The following is a 21,631-nucleotide window of genomic DNA, read 5'->3' on the forward strand; positions in this document are numbered from 1 at the left end:
GAGTTTTACTAACACCAAGGTGGAATTTTGTTTAATTACATTGAACCATAGATCAGTTTGGAGACAATATCCTATCTATTCCTTTCCTTAGGATTTCTTCAAACTTTTAATTTCTTCCAAAGTTTATAATTTTCTCCATCAACATCTTGCACAGTTTTGCTGCAGGTATTTCTAGGTGTGTCTTATTTTTATGCTAATATATTAATAAATAGCATTATTTTTTCTAGTTGTTTTATTTATTCTCACTACTTACGTAGTTAGATCAGCTGCAAGTATGACAGTATTCTTCTCTTTATTTGAATCTTTATTTCTTTCATTTTTTTTCTTGCCATGCTTGCTAAGTTTTCCAGAAAGATCAAAAGTAAGTAGTTGGAAAAAGAATATATCCAGCAAAAACTAAATAAAAGAAAGTGACACTGGTTGTATTAAGATCAATAAAGTAGACTTCATAATGATACAAAGGTTCAGTTCACAAAGAGGTGTATGACAGTTTTAAATTCATTTGCACCTAATAATGTAAGCTGAAAGTATTTAAGTAAAAACTGATAGAACTACAACTAAAAATTGACAAATCTACCATCACAGCAGGAGATTTTAATATACCTTTCAATAATTGATAGAACAAGCAAAAAATAGCAGTAATGAAACATTAAATTTGAACAACAAAATTAACAAACTATGTAAAGGGTATGAAGAACTTGCACTCAATGCAGAATATTGTTTTCAAGCACTAATAAAACATTTTTTTAAAAGTTGACCATACACTAGGCCAGGGATTGGTAAACTTCAGTAAATGGCCAAATAATAAAGATTTTACGCTGTGCTCTCCACGTACAGTCTTTGTCATTCTTTTTTAAACAAGACTTTAAAATAAACACCATTCTTAGCTTGTTGGTACAAAAACAGACTGTAGGCTAGATTTTGCCCAAAAACTAGTTTGCCAACCCCTGTACTAAGCCATAAAATAAGTCTCAGTAAATTTTAAATCATATTATCACATTTTCTGACCACGGTGCTTCTAAGCCAATCAGCTGCAAAAAGGTAACTATATAATTCCCATATTTGAATATTATGAAATTGTACTTGTCAATAACCTATGGGCCAAAATAAAAAATAATGGTAATGGAAAATATTTTGAACTGAACAATAAGGAAAATAATACTCACCAGAACTTGTGAGGTGCAGCCATAGCAATATTTTTTTTTTAAGTATTTTCTTAAATATAGGTAATGGGAAAGAAGACAGAAAGTTAGTATGCTAGGCATCCGTGCTTTTGGGTTGATTTTTTTTTTTTTATCATTTCATTCTTTTCCTGTACTCATTTGTAAATTATGCCCTTAGTTTCTGTTCTTCGAGTGGTTACCTGTAGACATTAAAACATAAACTGAATTAATTAGTACCTTTGCCTCATACTGAACAGTGCAAAAACCTTAAAACACTTCAATTTTATTAACATTCCCCTACCCTTACTTTAGCTATTATTGCCCTGTATCTTTTAATATTTAAACTTACAAAGATGACGGTGAGCTAAGCTGATTCTTGCATCTCATGCAAGAGGTTTCTTTCTTTCTCCCTATAGTGCATACTTCATGTTCTCTCATGAGGGTTAATTGGTGGCAACTCCTTGCAGTTTTAGTTTGTCTTTTTTTATTTTTTTAAGATTTATTTATTAGAGAGAGAGAGAGAGAGAGCGCGCGCGCACGCACATGCATTGGGTGGGGAGGGGCAGAGGGAAAGAATCCCAAGCCGACTCCCCGCTGAGCATAGAGCTCCACATAAGGCAGGATCCCATGACCCTGAGATCATGACCTGAGCAGAAATCAAGAGTTGGCTGCTCATCCAACTGAGCCACCACCCAGATGCCCCCTCACTTTGTCTTTAAAATGTTTTTATTTAACCCTCTTTCTTGAAGGATCTTTTCACCGGGTGTAGTTTACTTAGCTAGCAATTTTTTCTCTCAGCATATTTAAAATATTCTATTTTCTGATTTTCTGTGTCACTGATAACAAGTCAGCTGTCAGTGTAACTTTTTTCTTTTTTTCTTTTTTCTTCCGACTGCTTTTAAGACCCTTACCCTCTGCCCCCGTTTTTTTGGGGTGGGGAGGGTGTGGTTTCAGTCTTTATAGTCATTATGGGATACCTCGGTGTGGGTTTCTTTTTGTTTGTCCTGCTTAGAGTTTGTGGGGTGTCTTTAATTGGGAATTGATTGGTTTGGAGTGTAGATCGTCAGTGTTTCTGGAAAGTTCTCAGTTCTTATCTCTTCACATATTATTTTAGTCCTGTTCTCACTTCTCTTCTGCTAGAACTCCAGTTAAACATATTTGTGTTCTCCCATGTTTGACAACAGTTACATTCTGGTTAAAAGTGTATTTTAACGCAACACTGGCACACTTGGCACTTTGGAAATCATGTAATGAACCCTATTGGGTTGCAAAAGTTGCTTGTTAATTGACTTTAAAGTTAAAAAAATAAAAGCACGCCTGGCTTTCTCTCATTCTAGTCCATGACTGTGTTACTTTTCCCCAATGCATTCCCTGCTTTAACATAGCCAGCTTGAGTAAAATGAAAATTCTGCCTCTGATTTTGAGCATATTTCAAAATTTCTTCTTTTTGGGTGATCTTTCTCATACTTATGAACTTCACATAGATCACCTTTTTCCTCTGCATTTGTTAAGGGCCAAACCCAAAGGACATCTTTATATGAATTTCTGTTCTTTTATCTCATCCATGTAAACTTCCATTTTAGGAAGTTTTTTCATTTCTACTTTCTGGGGGGAAAAACTGTAAATTGATAACTAGTTCATAGTAATGATTAATATTTGTTTTCTGCTTTATAGTTTACAAAGTGCTTTCCCATCTATTTTCTTATTTGTACGTGAGTAAAAAAATGTGAAAAGGACTCAGAAGTAAATATTATCTCATGATTCTCAAATTACTTTGAATCAACAGAAGATAACCTGTTCAAACTTATTTGACCCATAGGGTACCCTTCACTCACTGTACTTTAATTTTTATGGATAATTAAAACTGAATAGAAGTCTTCTCTAATTCTGTGGTAATTTCAATTGCATGCTTAATTATTATTAAACTCCTCTTGGGTATTAAAACAAGGTTGCGGTATTGTCCAAGTTTTTCTAATTAAATGTATAATTAATTAATAACTCTTCATTTTCTGGAGGGTTGTTCAATTTGTTCTACAATTTTAGCAGGAACCAGAGACTGGGCCCTATTTACATTTTTTATTCATTGCCACTGTTGTGTATATAAGAGTAATTCTTTTTAAATTGTACTCTGCATTTAAAATTTGGTATCTCCTGGTACTCTGTTCAAAATCAAATTGAAAATACTCATAATCGGAAAGATCTGGTAAACCATATTATAAAGTGGTTCTAGCAACTGTATTGTATGAAATCCACTGGGGAGGTATGAATGTGGCTAAGCCTTGTTATTTTAAGCAGTTTATACTAGAATTAAATATTGAGAAATGCATTTAGTTTTTATGCAGTTGAAGCCATTTGTATATGACCTTTTAATTTTATGGTACTGAATTTTTCTACTCAACATTTGGCAGATACTATCTCTAAGCAATGAAGATTCTAGTGTGCGTTCTAGGGTAATAAACAGTTCACCCTTGAACGACGAGGGGTTAGGGACACCAACCCCTCCCCTCCACTGTGCAGTTGAAAATCCGAGTATCACTTTTGACTACCCAGAAACTTAACTACTGATAGCCTGTACTGGTGACGGAAGCCTTACTGATAACATAGTCAGTTAATACATACTTGTCATGTGTATTATATACTGTATTCTTACAATAAAGGAAGCTAGAGAAAAAATGTTACTAAGAAAATCATAAGAGAAAATACATTTACAGTACTGTATGATGTTTACTGAAAAAAATCTGCATATAAATTCAACCCGTGTTGTTCAGGGGTCCACTGTATATGTATCATATTTTAGGTGGCCCAGCATCTGAATCCCCTCCCTAAGAGTCTTAATGTGAGGAACAGCCCTTGCTGCCCCCAACCTTCAGAGGCCGAGAGCCCAGATTCTTCTTCTCCCAGCTCCTTTTTAGCCAAGGCTCAGGGATGGTAACTTAGGCCGAGCAGACAAATGCACTCACCTAAATTCTAATTTAAAGCCAATCCCAAAGAAGCAAGGAAAGAGAATATGTTAAGTGGCAGTGGTGGCCAACATGTAGTTTCTCGGGCCGGTAGTCTCAGCAGCAGCACCCGGTGACAGCCACAGTAGTTCAGTAATGGTGAACTCCTGTCCTCAGTGGACTGGTTCTGTGTTATGATCGATTTTCAGTTGTGATTCCATCTGTATACTCATTTTTATTTATACCTCTTTCCTCAAACTGATTCTCTACCCTTCTTGGCAATTCTAAGAAAAAGGATTCGATACTCAGAAGGGCTCGATACTGTTTAATCAGTCTGTAAGGCTTTCAGCTGCTTGCGGCTAAGAACCCTGACTGATAGATAGTCTGCCAGTGATTTTTTTTTTGGTTTGGTGCTAATAGGGTGTCTTTAACATCATTCCTTGTGGTTACTTGAAATTTTTCCCCTTCTCATTTATTCTGTGAGCATTTTGGGGTAAATGACTTAATGTTGCTAGTACTTATTTCATAGAAGTGTTGTAGGAATTATATGAGATAATGTGAGACAACACTGAGGTTGTTAAACACTCTTTTTCACTTACCCTCTTCTAGCAAACTATATAATTCACTTACTCTATTGCTTATTGTCCGTCTCCGCCACTAGAATACAAGCCCCACAAGGACAGGGAGCTTTATCTGTTCCCGTGGGCCTAGAACAATGCCTAGCACACAGTAGGCACCCAGTCAATATTTATGGAATGTATGAATGAATTTGAAGTTACCATACTTGCTTTGTGAAGAGGCCTGTGCCCCCAACGACACAAAGAAAATAACACCCGTTGTGAGTCCCCAGCCCTCCCACCGGCTCCAGACATCTATCACCCATCCCCCATCCTGTCTTTGTTGTCTCTGTTTCACCTCACAGAGGGCTCTCCTCTCCTCAGAGCATAACCTTCCAACTGTGCTAGCTTTTTTCCTGCGTTTCTCCCAACTCACTCGTATCCTGTAGCTTTAATTGACTAAATCTTGGCTTAGTCTTTTCTTAAGGAGGGAAAAAACAAACTTAATTTTACCTCAAAAATCCTTCAATCTGGCACCCCATCTCCTCTTCTTTTCTTTATCGCCAAATGAGAGAGGAAAAATTCTACTGTCTTGTTTTTCTGAATCCTTAGTTGTACCTCTGCCTCTTACAACTGCTTTTCCATACTCTACCCCGCTGCCGGAATCGCTCTGGCAAAGGTTTTATGTGATGTCATTGCCAAATTTAATGATCTTTAGTCAGCCTTCATCCTCTTTCTCAGTGGACTTGACTTTGTCTTTTTTCAGTTAACAAATGTTTATTGAACATGTACTGATTACCCCGCATTCTACTAGACAGTGAGGATATAAAATGTTAGTAAAAGTCATGTGCAACAAGTTATATAACATCGTAATTGCCATAAGGAATTTGTAAAACATTCCTTAGGATTATGGAAAAGCAGTTTTCCTGAGCCAAGAGAAGGGAAGGTATAAGAGAAAATAAGAAGATGACACGTTATCAGATAGCAAAGGGAAGTGCATAAGGAACATTGCCAACAGCACAGCAAGGGTGAAAGTGCTTGGTATTTTTAAAAATCAGTAATTTGTCTCATAAGGCAAAGGTGGGAGTGTATTACCCGATAAGGAGGTATCATAACAGATGAGGCAAGGTACGATGAAGTCTGTCCTAGGATAGTGGAGACGGGGGTGTGAAGGACAGTAGAAGCAGGGTTGCCGGAGAAATATTGGAGAGATAGGATCAGTAAGGCTCAGTGCCTTATCTGTTAGTGAATAAAGGTGGAAACATGGAATGAGACGTAGCGAAGTGTTTGATGCGGTGGAACACCCACAGCATATAGTTCACTAGGCAGTTAGATACAGAGGCCAGGAGTGTGGTCCCGGCTGCAGATGAAATCGGCGGTGGAGACTGAAGTCCTGAGAAAGACGGGATCAGGTAAAGATAGGGACAGTTTTGCAACTAGAGAGGATGGCAGTTTAAGGGAGTCATATTTGAGGAACGCTGTCTTTGAGAAGTAGGGAAATTAAATTGCCTGCTTTGGGTGAGGGTTGCTTTAAAAAGTGGTAAAATCTTGGAATACTGATTGTGTGCCTCGAGTATTACTTTGTTGTTGCTGTTTTCTAGTCTTTGGTCATTAGTTGTTCTAAGACTACCAAATCTTCCATTTGTCAGTGGCATTGCTTCTTCTCCAGCATCACTGTCAACTTCATGGTATCTCACCTTTTAAAAAAAAATTTTTATATTACTTTGAATTGTGTTTTGTAATGTGTTGACAGATGTATCCTACGTCAGCAAAAGGCCAACAGAATAAAGACGGTGATATGACAGGGATAATTCTAGGGGTCGAGGATACATTTGTGCATATGACATCCAACTTGTGTATCGTATACTTCAGTAAGGGGTGGTAGACTATAAATATATATGTCAGATGATGATAAATATAATGAACAAAAGTAAAGCAAGGTAAGAGGAAAGTAGAAAAATTGAACAGAAACCTGATAAAAGAGAGAAAACGATCATGTGGATATCTAGGGAAGGAAAGAACATTCCAGGAAAAGGAAATAGTATATGCAGAGACCCTGAGGCAGGATTGACCTTTGGTGAATTCTAGGAATAGCAAATGAGCCAGTGAGGCTGGAGTTGATGAGCACTGGCACAGGACTTGATGAAGACAGAAGTTTGTGAGGGCAAGTTTGGCGGGGAGAGATTGTTCTGAGATCTCAGAAGAGGACGATAATTCTCAACCAATTAGATTTAACATCCTCATTTTGTAATAGCATTTCTGTAATTCTGCTTTACTGAAATATAATTCATAGATGATATATAACTTCCATAAAAATTTCAAAATATAACTTGAGTGCCCTAATTAAAGGGAAGGTATTTATAGCCTGTTTAATATGTGAATTAAACATGTCCAAACAACATGTTTTTTAATATGTAAATACTCAGGCAGGACAATACAGGAAGATAGAAATGCCCTATAACACTACCCTGGGGAGCCATACTTGTTTTCTGAGAACAACTGGTATTGAGCCTGCTGGCTTTCATTAGGCTTTTACTCTGAGTGGAGAAGCTACCTGACGGTTTAGAGCAGGAGTAACATAATCTAATATTTTTTTAAAATCACACAGCTTCCTGCATGGAGTGAGGCTGTGGGAGGATAGAGCAGGGAGCCCAGTTAGAAGGCTATTGTAACAATCTGGTGTGAGTTGGTAAATTGGACTGTGAGATGACCGTGGAAGAGAACTTGAGAAGTGGTTGAACTTTGTATGTATACAGAAGGTAGAGGATTTGCTGATGGATTGGAGATACAACGTGAAAGAAAGAGGAATCAAGGATAACTCCAGGAGTTTCCACCTGAGCAAATGTAAGGCTGGGAAGAAGTCATTGGGGAAGGGGAGACCAGAAGTTCCCTTTGGGATGTATCAAGTTGAGATGTCTGTTAGGCATCCTGGGAGAAAAGATGTTGAGCTAAACTTTAGATAGACAAGTCTTTAGAGTTCAGAGGAGAGGTCCAGGCAAGAGATACCAATTTGGGAATTATTATATTTGTTGTAGGTGGTGTGGTTACACAAGATAGAGATCACCAGTGATTCTCTAGTGGACATAGATTTTTATGTTCATTAAACTGGGGGGTGAATTTCAGAAGGTTGAAACATTGGCATAGAGTGGAAGATTTAGATTTAGAATATTGGGGCCTTGCCACTTCTGTAGCCTGGAACCGTGGGCCATCTGGGCATATGTCTAATAAGGTTTGCTGCATAAAGAAGGAGTTGTCCTGAATTTGGAACCAGAGGTTAAGTTTTTTGAGTTCATAAAAAAGAGGACTTAGACTCTCTTAATTTAAAGCTTTGAGTAGCTTATTAGCCTATTTAGAAATTTTTAATTTGTTCAGATGGGAGAAGGTCAGCATTTTGAAAGGAAACAATGTTATGCATTCTAACCTTTATACTGCATACATTACTTTTATTAATCTTTGAATTATTAATCATATGGCACTAGTATAAAAATCATAAAATTGGTATTAAAATAGCTAGTGTGACCTTAATATAGTTTCCAAAACAAAATGATTACTTGTCTGATCTTTAATGTTCATTTGGTTTTCTTTTAGGAAGATTTAGAGACTGGAGTTCACCTTGACCCTGCTGTCAAAGAGGTTCAGTATAATCCTACCTATGAGACCATGTTTGCTCCTGAGGTGAGAAAACAATATATTTAAGATTCTGCCTTTTGCTAAAGCATTTGAATTATACATAAGTAGATAAACAGTTGATGAATTTTTCAGAGTTTTCTCACAAGAGTATACTATTTAAACTTTTAAAAACTATGTCCTGTTGTATGTCAGTTATATCTCAATTTTTAAATAAAAGGAAAAGAAAATATACTTTTAAAAATCCACTACTGTTTCTCTACCAACTTGTAACATTTGATAGAATGGAACGATGTCTTTTGAAAAAGGAAATTTTTAAATATCTGATTCTTAGATGTGAACGTAATTAATATGTTCCTCAATATTGTTAAGGGAGTATTATAAATTAACCATAAGGGAAAAAGAATTTGTTTTATTATTAGCATCCTCAATGCATGGTATATTTTGAAACATCTGGTTACAGATGCTCCTGCGCTAAGTGCTAGAAAGAAGTGCCATGCTAATGTGTTTGCTGCTCAACAGTAGTCACAGGTATATTACCTGCTCTGGGTGAGACATCTTATGATGGTGATCATGATGATGGTGATGTTGATGATGATGATAAATGGTGATGGAAGCATAAAGAAGATGAGAAAGGAAAAAAGGCAAAAAACAGTGAGGATTGTCCATCTAGGAAAGTCTTTGTAGAAAAAATTAAATTTCTAGCTATTTCATTTTTAAAAGGGGAAAGAATACTTGATTGAGAAAATAGAGATGCCAAAAAATGGTCATTATAAAACAAAATAAGCCTTCAGTAGCAGGATCTTTAAGAAACTTTAAAAATGAGGGTGAGGAGCCATATTTTTTCGCAACTGGGTGGAGAAAGAGGAACTTTTTAATTTTTTGTTTTTTAGCATGTAGTCATTGTCCCTTTTTTTTCCTTTTTTTTTGATAAAGCAGAATCATAAAGCTGTTTCATATAATTTGCCTGCTCAGGTTTCTGTAGTCACTTAAAATATGGCAATTGAAATATGTAGCATAGCCGATGATGTCAGTGGTAGTATTTAGACAGTGCTCTAGCAGTTCCCTGGGTGTACAGTAAGCCGAAATCTCTTTCTCATACTCTTGAGACTGCAGCACTTTTAAATTTTATTTTTCTTAAATCATTCTAGCCTGTCGAACCTGTAGACTCATATCCCTTGACACCATTTTAGCTGGCACAGTGAAGAAAGGTCTTATGTTACATGTATGCTTCATGATTTTTTAAATGAAAAGTGCTTCCATAAATTAGGGCCACTAAATTACAGAACAAGAAAATTTGGAAGTAATATGGTGTGTGATGTTCCTATGTCAGTGCATTTTATATGAAGTCTGTTTCTCTTCCATTTTTAGATCTTGTGCATAACTAATCAATTGCTGTGTGATTTTAGTTTTCCGAAATTTAAAAGATTAAGATTTTTTTGGTGATATTGATGAGGCATTAGGCCTATCATTCTCTTTGTGAAATTACCAATCCTTTTAGTATTCTGGGTTTTTTTTTCTCATCTAGGGAGCCTCACATTCAAAATATAAATTAATTTATGTTAGGAACACTGATGCTTATTACCAATTTAAGAAAAGAGAGATGAGATTGAAAAGTGAAGAAAAATTACTATATTTCCTGGTTGCCAAATGAATTGTCTGTTACATAATAGATTATTACCTTTGAATTTTATGACTAGGGTCTGTATAATTTGACAAAGTATGGAAAGGTGTTAAGGAACTTTGCTTGTTGAAATTCAAGTTCCCATATCTTAAGAATCCATTGTTAGGGGCGCCTGGGTGGCTCAGTTGGTTAAGCAACTGCCTTTGGCTCAGGTCATGATCCTGGAGTCCCAGGATCGAGTCCCGCATCGGGCTCCCTGCTCGGCAGAGAGTCTGCTTCTCCCTCTGACCTTCCCCTCTCTCATGCTCTCTCTCTCTCTCTCTCATTCTTTCTCAAATAAATAAATAAAATCTTTTAAAAAAAAAAAAGAATCCATTGTTAGAAAAAGATATAATCCTCCTCCTCAAGCTACTGTTTACCAGAGATGATATGCTCAGTGTTATTTTTAGAAAGATACAGAGACCAGACTGTTTCCTATAATGCCTAAAGTGCTATTCAAGTTAAGGGAAAGATTGTATCTGGTTGTGAAGATAAGAAAAAGTTGCCTAGAGGAAGAAGTATTTAAAATAAGCAATAAAGTCCAGGTTAAGAACATGAGATTTGGGATTAAATACACTGCTTATTAGCTTCAGTATAACCTTGGATTACCTCAGTTTTCTCATAGATAAAATGAAGACAATTTCTCCTTTACCGAGTTGCATGGATACATGCACTAGTGTATGATAGGGTTAGGAAACTCTCTGGTACTCAGTAAGCATTTAGTAAGTAGCAGCGCTTGTTGTTATTTATGTTACTATTATTGGCATTGATGCTAGGAAGGCTTTTACGAGGAAAGAGGAGAAAAGCATTAGCTAAATCATAAAAGATCCAGAGAACAGGAATACTTTAGTCGTCAGTAAGGGAGAATAGGGAGGTCAGACCAAAATGGTAGTTTGTGTAGCATTGCACAGGGATCTGGGAGCCAAGGTAAGCAGTTTGGTCTCGATTTAGTAGAGGATAAATAGATTTTTAAGGTTCTTATTAAAGAGTGGGATAATCAAAGCTGAATTTGTAGGAAGGCTAATTTGATAAGGGTTTGCATGATGGAAAAGAACAGGGATAGAAATTAATGGAATAAAACAATCATTTATTACTGTATACCAGGTACCATACTGAGGGATTTATATATTTGTGTACCTTATCTCTTTTAGTCTTCACAATAATCCTGTGAAATAAGTACTCTAATCCCTATTTTATAGCGAGGAAACTAAGTCTCAGGTTTTGCTACCAGCAAGTAACGTATTTGGGAATGTGAGTTCACATCACTCCTAACAATTGCTCTGTGGCTGGAAGACCAGTCTGCAGACCATTACAGGGTTTGCATGTTACACCCCTATGTGCATGCTTTGACTTTGCTAGTTCAGGAAATTAACGGAATTGACTATTTTATTTTATAAAATATGTTTTTCCCTCCCAACCAAGGACTTTTCCTAAATGGGCTAACATAGTATCCAGGTAAACTTTCTCATATTATAGACAGAACTTGAAGAGATAATAGCCGTTGTTTTAGTCCACTGATTTTCTTCATTTCACTCAATCCTTTTTGGGTCTACTTAGAGAAAAGTATATTTGTTAGCTTTTCTAGGCTCACGTAAAACCCATAAGCCTGAAGGAGATTTTCAGATTTAAAATAATAGTACTTTTAGGAATAGAAGATATATCAAAGTTAAAAGGAAAAAAAATCCTAGTTTCTGTTAAAAATCTGGCCATAGGGCTGCTATAAATATTAATGTTAGAATGAACTTTAGAAATTAGATAGTTCAGCTCTTTTATTTTATAGATGAGGAAACTAAGGCTCAAGGTCATAAAACCCACACTAAGAAAATATTCTTATATTAGTAATATTTAAACTATGCTTTTATGTCTTAAAAGACTGAGATATTCTGCCAATAAAATTGAATGGTGGAGATCTTTTCCAAATTTGTGGAAAATAAGTTATTCAACAGGCTCTTCTTACCTTAAAGTTTGTTTATAAGTGTTTAAACATTGATGACTACAATAAATATTAATGAAAAACTTACCAGCAATCTAAGTATAATATGATTATTAGTTCAGTAACTTGGGGGGGAGGCATTCTATATGTAAACTTATTGTTATGATTTCATATATTCAGTTTTTACCAGTGTAAGTTCTCAATTCCTGTGATGTAATGTTACACTACTAAGACATTGATCCTCAAGCATTCTACCTTCTGAAGACTTTTGAGAATCACTGCTTTACAATACACAGATTTCTTAGATTTATCTACCAGTGTCTTAACAAGTTAAAAATGCTTTTCTCGAGGCCCCTGGGTGGCTCAGTTGGTTGAGCCTTGGACTCTTGGTTTCGGATCAGGTCGTGATCTCAGGGGTCATGGGATCTGTCTGTGTGGGGCTCCACGCTCCGTGGGGGGTCTGCTTGGGATTCTCTCCCTCGGCCCCTCTCCCCACACGTGCATGCCCTCTCTCCTCTCTCTGTCTCTCAAATAAATAAATCTTTTTAAAAATGCTTTTCTCCTGTTTTATAAATAAATCACTACTTCACTCAGGTGAAAGATGTAAACATATTCAGGAACATCCTGAGATGAGATCTGAATTATGAATTAATACTTAAATGTATATATTTTATATGGGAGATTAAAATTATAATTGTGGTATACTTCAGTATGGTCTTAGCTAAAAACTGTTAAATACTCATACCTAACTCAAATATGTATTATTAAAATCCCTTGAATGCACATTTACTCTTAAATTTAATTACCGGAAGTTAAATTTGGAAGTCAGTTTTGTGTGTTTTTTATATGCTTTGTTTTTATTTTTTTTTTAAGATTTTATTTTTATGTAATCTCTGCACCCAAAATGGGGCTCAAACTTAACAACCCTGAGATCAAGTGTCGCATGCTTTACTAACTGAGCCCTCCAGGCACTCCTATGCTTTGTTTTGTTTTTTAATGGTTAACCCAGAATTAAAAGAAGTGCATATTCACAGAGACTGGGAACATCTGGGACACATAATTTTTAAGTAATTGGGAAGAGCTGAGTTCTGCGGAATAACATTCTCTCCCTTTCTTTGTTGGCATTTATTTAATGTCTCTGAGGTCAGTTCCAATAACTGCTGGTAACCAGGGCAGTTAAGGTGAGCCAAAAGTAGATAGATCCTCCCACAACCCAGCTTCCTATTAGATTTTTTTTGTTGTCTCAGCTTAAATAGCTATAAAATGTAGCACATTTAAATTTTTAGACTGCTTTAGAAATAGCACGCATATAAAATATACTTAGCTATAATATGTGGATCTGTATTCATATAGAAATCAAAGTTCCTTAGCACTGAGAATTTTTCTTTAAAAGATGGAGCTGATTTGATATGTATGACTGATAGAAGAATTGTTCTTTTTTTGTAAAATCTTAATAAAATAAGACTATGGAAATTGTATTTTTCTTTTTCAAATTGGAAAGTCTAAACATAATGATTAACTTATTATATGAGTAACAATAAGAGTAATGGAGATTTTTATCATTTTAGATTTTTTCCCCCCAGAAATGTTGAACTGCTTTGCAGATGATAGCTGACTATATTAGGTAGAATATCTAGGAAACTTTTAAGTCATTTTATTATCTTTAATTTTATTGGATATTCCTTGTTTTTGTAATAAATTTCATGACTGAACGAAGTTACTGTAACTGCCAACATTCAGCAGTCTAAATTTTTTTCTCCCCTACATTGCTACCATTAGCAAGGAGGAACTAATATGAGCTATGAAGTCTTGGCACTGTCCTTTATACAGTTCAGAATAAATAGTAATGAAAGTTTTGTATGTAAATCAGATATTTTTAAATTGAATCATTTTAAGTATAGAAATGGAAGCTGTCAATATAAAAGAATATTGTAGTAATTTATTTTCTGAAGCAGAAAAAAACATAAGGCAAGTGTAACAATTAATTTCGGATTTTTGTGCATAGTATAATGTTGATACTAGAGAAGGCAACATTCTGCTTAAGAGAGGATCAATAATTTATATTTATGGCTCTAGAAATGTATCATAGGAAAGGTGGTTTCTAAGGGTAGTGACCTAAGATGTTCTAACATCAAAATAACTTCATCATGATACTAGACCTACAGAGTTCAAATAAAAATATCCTGTCTAATTCCACAATTTCCAAAGTGGGAAGTTCATTTTATTCTTTATTTAAAAAGAAAATACAGGGGCACCTGGGTGGCTCAGTCTGTTAAACGTCTGACAATGGCTCGGGTCATGATCTCAGGTCCTGGGATTGAGCCCCATGTCAGGTTTTCCGCTCAACTGGGAATCTGCTTCTCCCTCACACTCTCCCTCTGCGCTTCCCCCCCACCAAATAAATAAATAAAATCTTAAAAAAAAAATACAAAATTGGATTTTCCCATTACCATTAAATAAATATCATTAAATTAAGAGTGTTTGATATAATTCGGTACTTTTTTACCCAATTTTTTAAAAAGTTAGTATGATTGTACATTTAAGGAATGTCTGATGCAGTAGAATCCTAGACTGGGCGTTGTTCTAACCTGGGTTTGCCAATTAAGAATAAAACTATTGACTCTAGGGCAGATAAAATACATCATCTTTGGCTTTTTTCCTTCCTGCACTTCTAACATAAAAAGGAGACTACCTCTCTAACTTTCCAGGATTTTTGTACAGACCAAAGTAAATAATGTTTGGAAAGCATTATGGAAACTCAAAGCATTATAAACAAACAGATAATGATGTACTATTTTGTGTGAGACTTCATAGTGTGACTTTTCACAATAGAGAAATTTTATTTTCATTTGTAATGTCTTTTCTAGGGACTTTTTCAAGCATTTTACTTTTATTGTCTATTTCCTATGCTCTGCCCCCAGTGGGGTTCTGATTAATCTTTCCTTCGTTAGTGCTTTCTATATGCCAGGCATTATGGTAAGCATTAAGGATTTTAAGTCTCTACCTTTGAGGAACTCATAATCTAGTGGAGAAGAAACATGTATTTTTTAAAAATTACATCATGGTGCCATTATTGATATAAAAGTCACCAAAAATCATCTTTACAAATTAAAAAAAAAAAAGTTACCAAAAATCCCCCAAATCATGGTTTAGACAAAAATATAGTTACTTTAATTATCAAGAGCAGCATTGTCAAGTAGAACTTCCTGCAGTGATGGAAATGTAATAGCCAATAACCACATGTGACTTTTGAAGTCTTGAAGTTTGGTTAGTGTGACTGAGGACCTGAATGTTTTATTTTACTTATTTAAATTTAAATAGCCACACATAGACTTAGGTGAGCTGGATTCTTCTTCTGACCTAGGGACTGACAAACAGTGCTAATCAGCCATTGCCCAGCTGCACTGAACCATGTGTGGTGAGCATGTTCCCAAGTAGGTTACTCAGCCCCTAATGATTTAGAGTTGAAAATATATTGTACAATAATTCTAGTAACTCTGGCTTTATATACTCAGAATTTAAGTTTGTTTTTTCTTATAACATTGCAGTTTGGACCAGAAAATCCCTTTAGGACACAGCAAATGGCTGCCCCTAGAAATATGCTTTCTGGATATGCTGAACCAGCTCATATCAATGATTTTATGTTTGAACAACAAAGAAGAACTTTTGCCACATACGGTAAGGTGATTAAGATTTACAGTTTCCAGTTTGACACATTTTTGTGTGGATAATCTGTTTTGTCTTCTTGCTTTTTAAATTTATTAATCTAGATTCCTTTTAAAAAAGGTAGTGTATTTTTCTTAAACACGTCTATAAATATTTATACAAATGGGGAGATGAACTAATATTTTTAGCTATCATTCTAAATTTGCTGTGATTTCTGAATATTAGAAATATTTTGTGGTCTTAAAAACAGAATATTCTCTGTTGTACTTGATAATGAACACTTGTTATTGAATGTCCATCATGTGCAGATTGCTGTTGAAGTTAGTAAATGACCAGATAGGGTTAAGAGGTTACTTTTATTTTTAATTCCAGTATAATTAACATACAGCGTTATATTAGTTTCAGGTGTACAATGTAGTGATTCACCAATTCTATACATTACTCAGTGCTCATCATGATAAGTGTACTGTTAATCCCCTTCACCTATTTCACCCATTCCCCCAGCCACCTCCCTTCTGGTAACCATCAGTTTGTTCTATCTAGTTAAGAGTCGGTTTTTTGCTTTGCCTCTTTTTTTCTTTGTTCATTTCTTTTATTTCTTAAATTCCACATATGAGTGAAATCAAATGGTATTTGCCTTTCTCTGACCGACCTATTTCGCTTGACCTTATACTCCCTAGGTCCATCCGTGTTGTTGCACGTGGCAAGATTTCATTCTCTCTCATGGCTGAGTAATACTCCATTGTATATATATTACATCTTCTTTATCCATATATCTGTCAATGAACACTTGGGCTGCTTCCATAATTTGGCTATTGTAAATAATGCTGCAATAAACAGGGTTACATATATCTTTTTGAATTAGTGTTTTCATATTCTTTGGGTAAATAGTAGTAGAATTACTGGATCCTGTGGTAATTCTATTTTTAATTTTTTGAGGAACCTCCATACTGTTTTCCATAATGGCTGTACCAGTTTGTATTCCCACCAAAGGTGGGATCCAAATCCTTGCCAATACCTGTTTCTTGTGTTTTTTATTTTAGCCATTCTGACAGGTGTGACGTGATACTCATTGTGGTTTTGATTTACATTTCCCTGATGATGAGTGATGTTAAGCATGTCTTCATGTGTCTGTTGGCCATCTGGATGTCTTCTTTGGAGAAATGTCTATTCATGTCTTTTGCCCATTTTTCATCGGATTATTTGGTTTTTTGGCACATTCTTTTTATCTTGTTACTTACTGATGGACTTTATTCTGTTTCTCAGATCTTATCTCTGAAGTGTTTTCTCTTGTTCACTAAAGGATATCAGGAAGTAGAATGGCCACAGATTCATTGTGTTAAATAATTATATCCTATCAGTGGTAGGATTTAAGAAAGTTAACATGCACACAAGGTTGGGAATCTCACTAAAAGAAAATGGTCTTTATAATGTCCTTGTTGATAGTTCGTGGTCACTGATACCAGATGCGCTAATATTTGGCAGTGCCTTTCCTTTCTCTTTCTGTAATCTCACCTGTGTCTTTTGCGTATTGTAGTTGTGATCTTTCTTTATAGTTACTTATGCTAATGTTTCTTTCCCAAAAAAGTAATTGAAAAAGAAAACTTAGAATTTTACAACAGATTTAATAATCACATCTTTAGACATCAGTAAGTTGTCTTTTTTTCCTTTAGTTTTCTTTGCAGTCAGAATTCTACCTCTTCCTTTTATTTCTTACAGAATTTAAGTTCTGAAGAAATTTTTCTGCCCTCTCTGCCATTAACTCTCATTATAAGACAGGATTAAAAGTTAAAAAAAATAGTGTCATGTGAAATATGTATTCAGTGATGCTTTTTTATTAATAACAGTTATTTTCATTAAATAATAGAAGTAAATTTTACGCTTTTAGGAAAGAGAGAAGAAAAAGTTACCTATAATCCTGCTATCCTAAAATATCTACTCTTAGCATTATATCTTTATCTCTCCAAGTTACTCTATACGATAATCATTCTGTACTGAAAAATTTGCATCTCACTTTTTATTCCAGTGTTCTATCATAAGCATTTTCCAGTGTTAATTTATAATCCGTTTGTCATTTTTAAGAACTATGTAGTGGCTGTACCATAATTTATGTAATTATTCTAATGTTGGAAAGTTACTTTTTTCTAATTTTTAGGGAGTAATAATGTAAACTGATTCTCCTGTAAAGTAGTTTAGAGTTTTAGTACAGATAGTCTTATTTATCACAATATATCCTTGGAAACTGGTTGTAAAAAGATTGTCATATATTAGATCATATTTCACCATGACAAGGTTATAATTGACAGTGTGCCAAAAGCTAAGACTGTATACCTCTGAAATCAACCAGAAGGGTTGGACACTTCCAGTCCAAAAAATGGTTATCAGTGCATTGTACCTGTTAATTCATATAAGGGATCCCACGTAAATATCAAGTATATATGCAGCACATAAAAATCAACTTTATTGCATCATGAGTTTGTTATAGTCTAGCCTATAATGAAACAGAATTTTAAAGACTTTGCTTGTTTTCTTAGACTTTAGAAAGGACTTAAGCAATAATTTAGATAGCTATGACTACTTTAAAACAAAACAGAAAAGAAGAAGTTTAAATAAGTTTATCTGATACCTCTTTTCCTTCTTAAATTATCCTATAGTAAGAGTAAGCATTTAAAACTACTCAGTTTTGGGGCTCCTAGGTGGCTCAGTTGGTTAAGTGTCTGCCTTCGGCTCAGGTCATGATCCCGGGGTCCTGGGATGGAGCCCCGCACTGGGCTTCCTGCTCAGCGGGAAGCCTGCTTCTCCCTCTCCTTCTGCCTGCCGCTCCCCCTGCTTGTGCTCTCTGTCAAATAAATAAATAAATAACAACAACAAAAAAAAACTCAGTTGGCTTTAGACCTGGTTTCAAAAAATGGGCCTTTTTTTTTTTAATAACAGTGGTTTTTACCTCTCCCTTTAGGGGGTGGTGGACTAAGACACAGATTGAACTATTTAGTGAGTTACAGACATAAAAAATGAAAGCTAAAACTATCCAACAGATTGTGCCTTAGTGTTAGCACAGGTTAGACTAGTCACTACCTTGGTGGGTGGCCTCAGTGTGTTTGGGTTCAGATTCTACACAGTAATACAATTTCTTGGTGTTTCCAGGTAAGAGTTCTTGGTTTGCACCAATCCCAGGGTGGCCAGAGGGCACCGGACCAGTCTATTCATTTTTCAAAATGCTGTCGTAGACCTGATAGATATATGGAGAGACTTCAGGAGCTCTGTACTTCAGTGACAGCATATAATTTGGGCTTCCTGGCTGTCTGCATAGCTCAGCCAAAATCCAAATGCCATTAGTGAGCTTCAGGAATTGGTACAGCATGTCCTGCCTTTCCACATTCCTTTTGGCAATAGTATAAACATTATTGTTTTGCAATTTGTTGGGAATAGTGCCAGCATTTAAATGACATTCCTTAACCTGAAACTGAAGCTCATTTTTATTGGGAATATCGTTCCATGTTGCAAGGAAGACCTGGCGCTCCATTTTGCCATCTTCTACGGAAAGCACGTTGAGTGGGATGAGGCAGCTGAAGGAGAAGACATCAATTATTACTTTTCACAGCTACCTGCAGTTTATTCAAAGGTTCCATCTTCATGACTGGGTCCAAGGTGTTGAGAGTTAGGGAGACATCAATGCTCTGGTTTGGCATCAGTGGTGTATGGATGGCCAGAGGAGTGCTTGGGATGACACCAAAGCTATTCTTGTTAAACTGGATTGCAAAGTCTGTCATGTGCTACAGAGCTTTGTTGGTGACGTTCCTTTCCATATAGATGTGCCCTTGGCGGTGACTAAATGTTCCGGAAATCTCCAAGCCTTTAGCTTTTACTACAGGCAGCCAGACATCCATCAGGTGCTCTCCCCATGGAGAGTTCAAACAGGTCGTTCAGACCACTGTTGACCACAGCAGGAGTAGGTGAAGGAGCAGAGGTTGCAGACACTGATGAGGGGATGAAGGATTGTCCCACCAGACCATCTAGTCCTCCTCCCAAGAGATCCACTGCTCCCATCTGCATGGAGGACCTGTGGCACATTGATTGGGCGGCCGAGGTCAAGGTTTAAGGTTTAAAAGGTCTCCTAGAAGGTCACCTTGAGAGGGGCTAACCTGAGGCTGTTCCAGGTTGGTGGCAGTGGTGTTGCCAGCAGGGCTGTCACCTGCATTAGTGCTCCCATGGTGTATTGGCAAGTGTTTGGGATGGATTCCGTGACTTCCTCCCACAAAAGCATTGGGAGGCTAATGGTATACTGAGGCCAAAGAAGCAATGTGGCAGATTAGCTCATCTAGCAGAGTTGGCTCAAGAAGATCTGTCTCCTCAGACATCAGTGGCTTCTTAGACAAGACTGCTTCTCTGGCTGTGACAGGGTCCATTGAGAAAAGGCACCAATAAATATAGCCCCGGTCTTAAAGGTCAGGATTATCAGAGTCCTGTGTTGCCAAACTCAAGACTTGCTGTACCAGCTCCTGTGTATTTCATGGTTTCTTGAGAAACAGCTTCACTATGGCAGTAAGTAGAGTAAGCTGCACCTGGTGCTTTCATCATGAAAACCCTCCAGGAAGCTCTTCAGTAACTCATCTGCATTATCTGTTCTCTCAGCATATTCTCCCCCAATCCAAATCAGAGCTGCTCGAGCGTCTGGTTCATCCAGCAAGTCTTAAGTTCTCACATAGAGTGGCAGTGATACTTTCATACTTGTTGGAGTATTTGTGAAAGCTGTCCCTGATGGCAACAGTTACCTCTTGGACCGCATAATTTCCTTTGGTCCAGATGAGATCAGGCAATATGCGTACATGGTGCCCTGCGGATCACTCCACTTTGATGGCACACCGTCCAATGGCCCACACAGCTTTGCGAACAAAGCCAACATCCACCTCTGTGGCATATTCCTTTAATTCTGCCAGAACCTGAGCAGTGTTGGCTTGGAATGCCAAATGAATCATGATGTCCAACTTCTCTAGTTTAGGATAGATGGGATCGTTGTACTTTACAAAGAAGACTTTGATTTCCTGCTTCAAGATTTTGGGCCCTTTTTTTGACAATTACATTGATATTTCTCAGGGTGACATATTGCACCTCTGGCTCCCCAGACAGCAGAGTGACAAGTGGAGAGGGACAAGTGAAGAACATATTCTTCAGCAGCATATTGTAGTAGTCAGAGTCCTTGGATAACAACTTTAGAAACTTCACTAAGACTTTTACTGCTGAAAGCACCGCTGATGAGTTGGCATGAGACAGCCAGTGAGTTACCCGCTCACAGGTGCTCTGAGCCTTCCGGTCATCTTTAGGGTTGTAACTAGACAGGCAGTCCAAGATGAAAATCCGACCCCATCCAGTGCACTCATGCAGGGCTGTCAGCAGCTTATTAATGCTCTGTGGGTTCAGATCAAGTAGGTTGCTCTTTGGGCTAGATTCACTGATTTCAGATCATGCTACTACAGCTTTAGCCTGCACCATTGGGTTTGAATCTACTATGAGATCCCGCAGAGAATCTAAAAATCCCTGATCTTCCACCATTTGGGCATTGATATCATGGAGTTTTGCCACACAGACTGCTGCTGTTTTCCAAACATAGGGATCCTCATCCTTCAGGCACTTGCGGAAGGGTTCACAGAGATATTCTGTAACCTTGGGCACCTGGATGTACCACTATGGTCCTGACGACCAAGGCCCAAATTAGGATTGGCATCTTCACAGTCCTTCACAAAGCTGTTGACAGCTGTGATGGCCATGTCTGGCTGACTCGTGGCATAGTTCATCAAACAGAGATGCACAAGCTTCTTTAATTTCAGATTGTCGGGGGGCGGAGCAAGATGGCGGAGGAGTAGGAGACCTAGATTTCGTCTGGTCTCAGGAATTCAGCTGAATAGGGATCAAACCATTCTGAACACCTACGAACTCAACAGGAGATCGAACAGGAGAGTAGCAACAACTCTCTGAACAGAGAAGCGACGACTTACTGGAAGGTAGGGCGTGCGGAGAAGTGAATCCGAGGCGATATTCGGGAGGATAGACGGCGGGGGAGGGGCCTCCGCCAGCCGCTTCTGGCA

General features: G+C 36.9%; 1 protein-coding gene and 1 pseudogene across 1 annotated transcript in view; one reads left to right on the forward strand and one right to left on the reverse strand.

The window, feature by feature from the left end:
- Positions 1-21,631, forward strand: part of CDC40 (cell division cycle 40) — a 59,285-nt gene that overhangs the window by 4,484 nt on the left and 33,170 nt on the right. The window contains exons 2-3 of the mRNA XM_025863893.2: positions 8,248-8,334; positions 15,431-15,560. Of these exons, the coding sequence (XP_025719678.1) occupies positions 8,248-8,334; positions 15,431-15,560 (217 nt within the window). The remainder of the gene's footprint in view (positions 1-8,247; positions 8,335-15,430; positions 15,561-21,631) is intronic.
- The window catches only part of LOC112819406 (AP-2 complex subunit beta pseudogene), a 10,014-nt pseudogene continuing 7,130 nt past the window's right edge, over positions 18,748-21,631 (reverse strand).

The sequence above is a fragment of the Callorhinus ursinus genome, unplaced genomic scaffold (assembly GCF_003265705.2).
Source record: "Callorhinus ursinus isolate GAN/ISIS: 27379988/994484 unplaced genomic scaffold, GSC_fseal_2.0 scaffold6, whole genome shotgun sequence".
Classification (NCBI taxonomy): domain Eukaryota; kingdom Metazoa; phylum Chordata; class Mammalia; order Carnivora; family Otariidae; genus Callorhinus; species Callorhinus ursinus.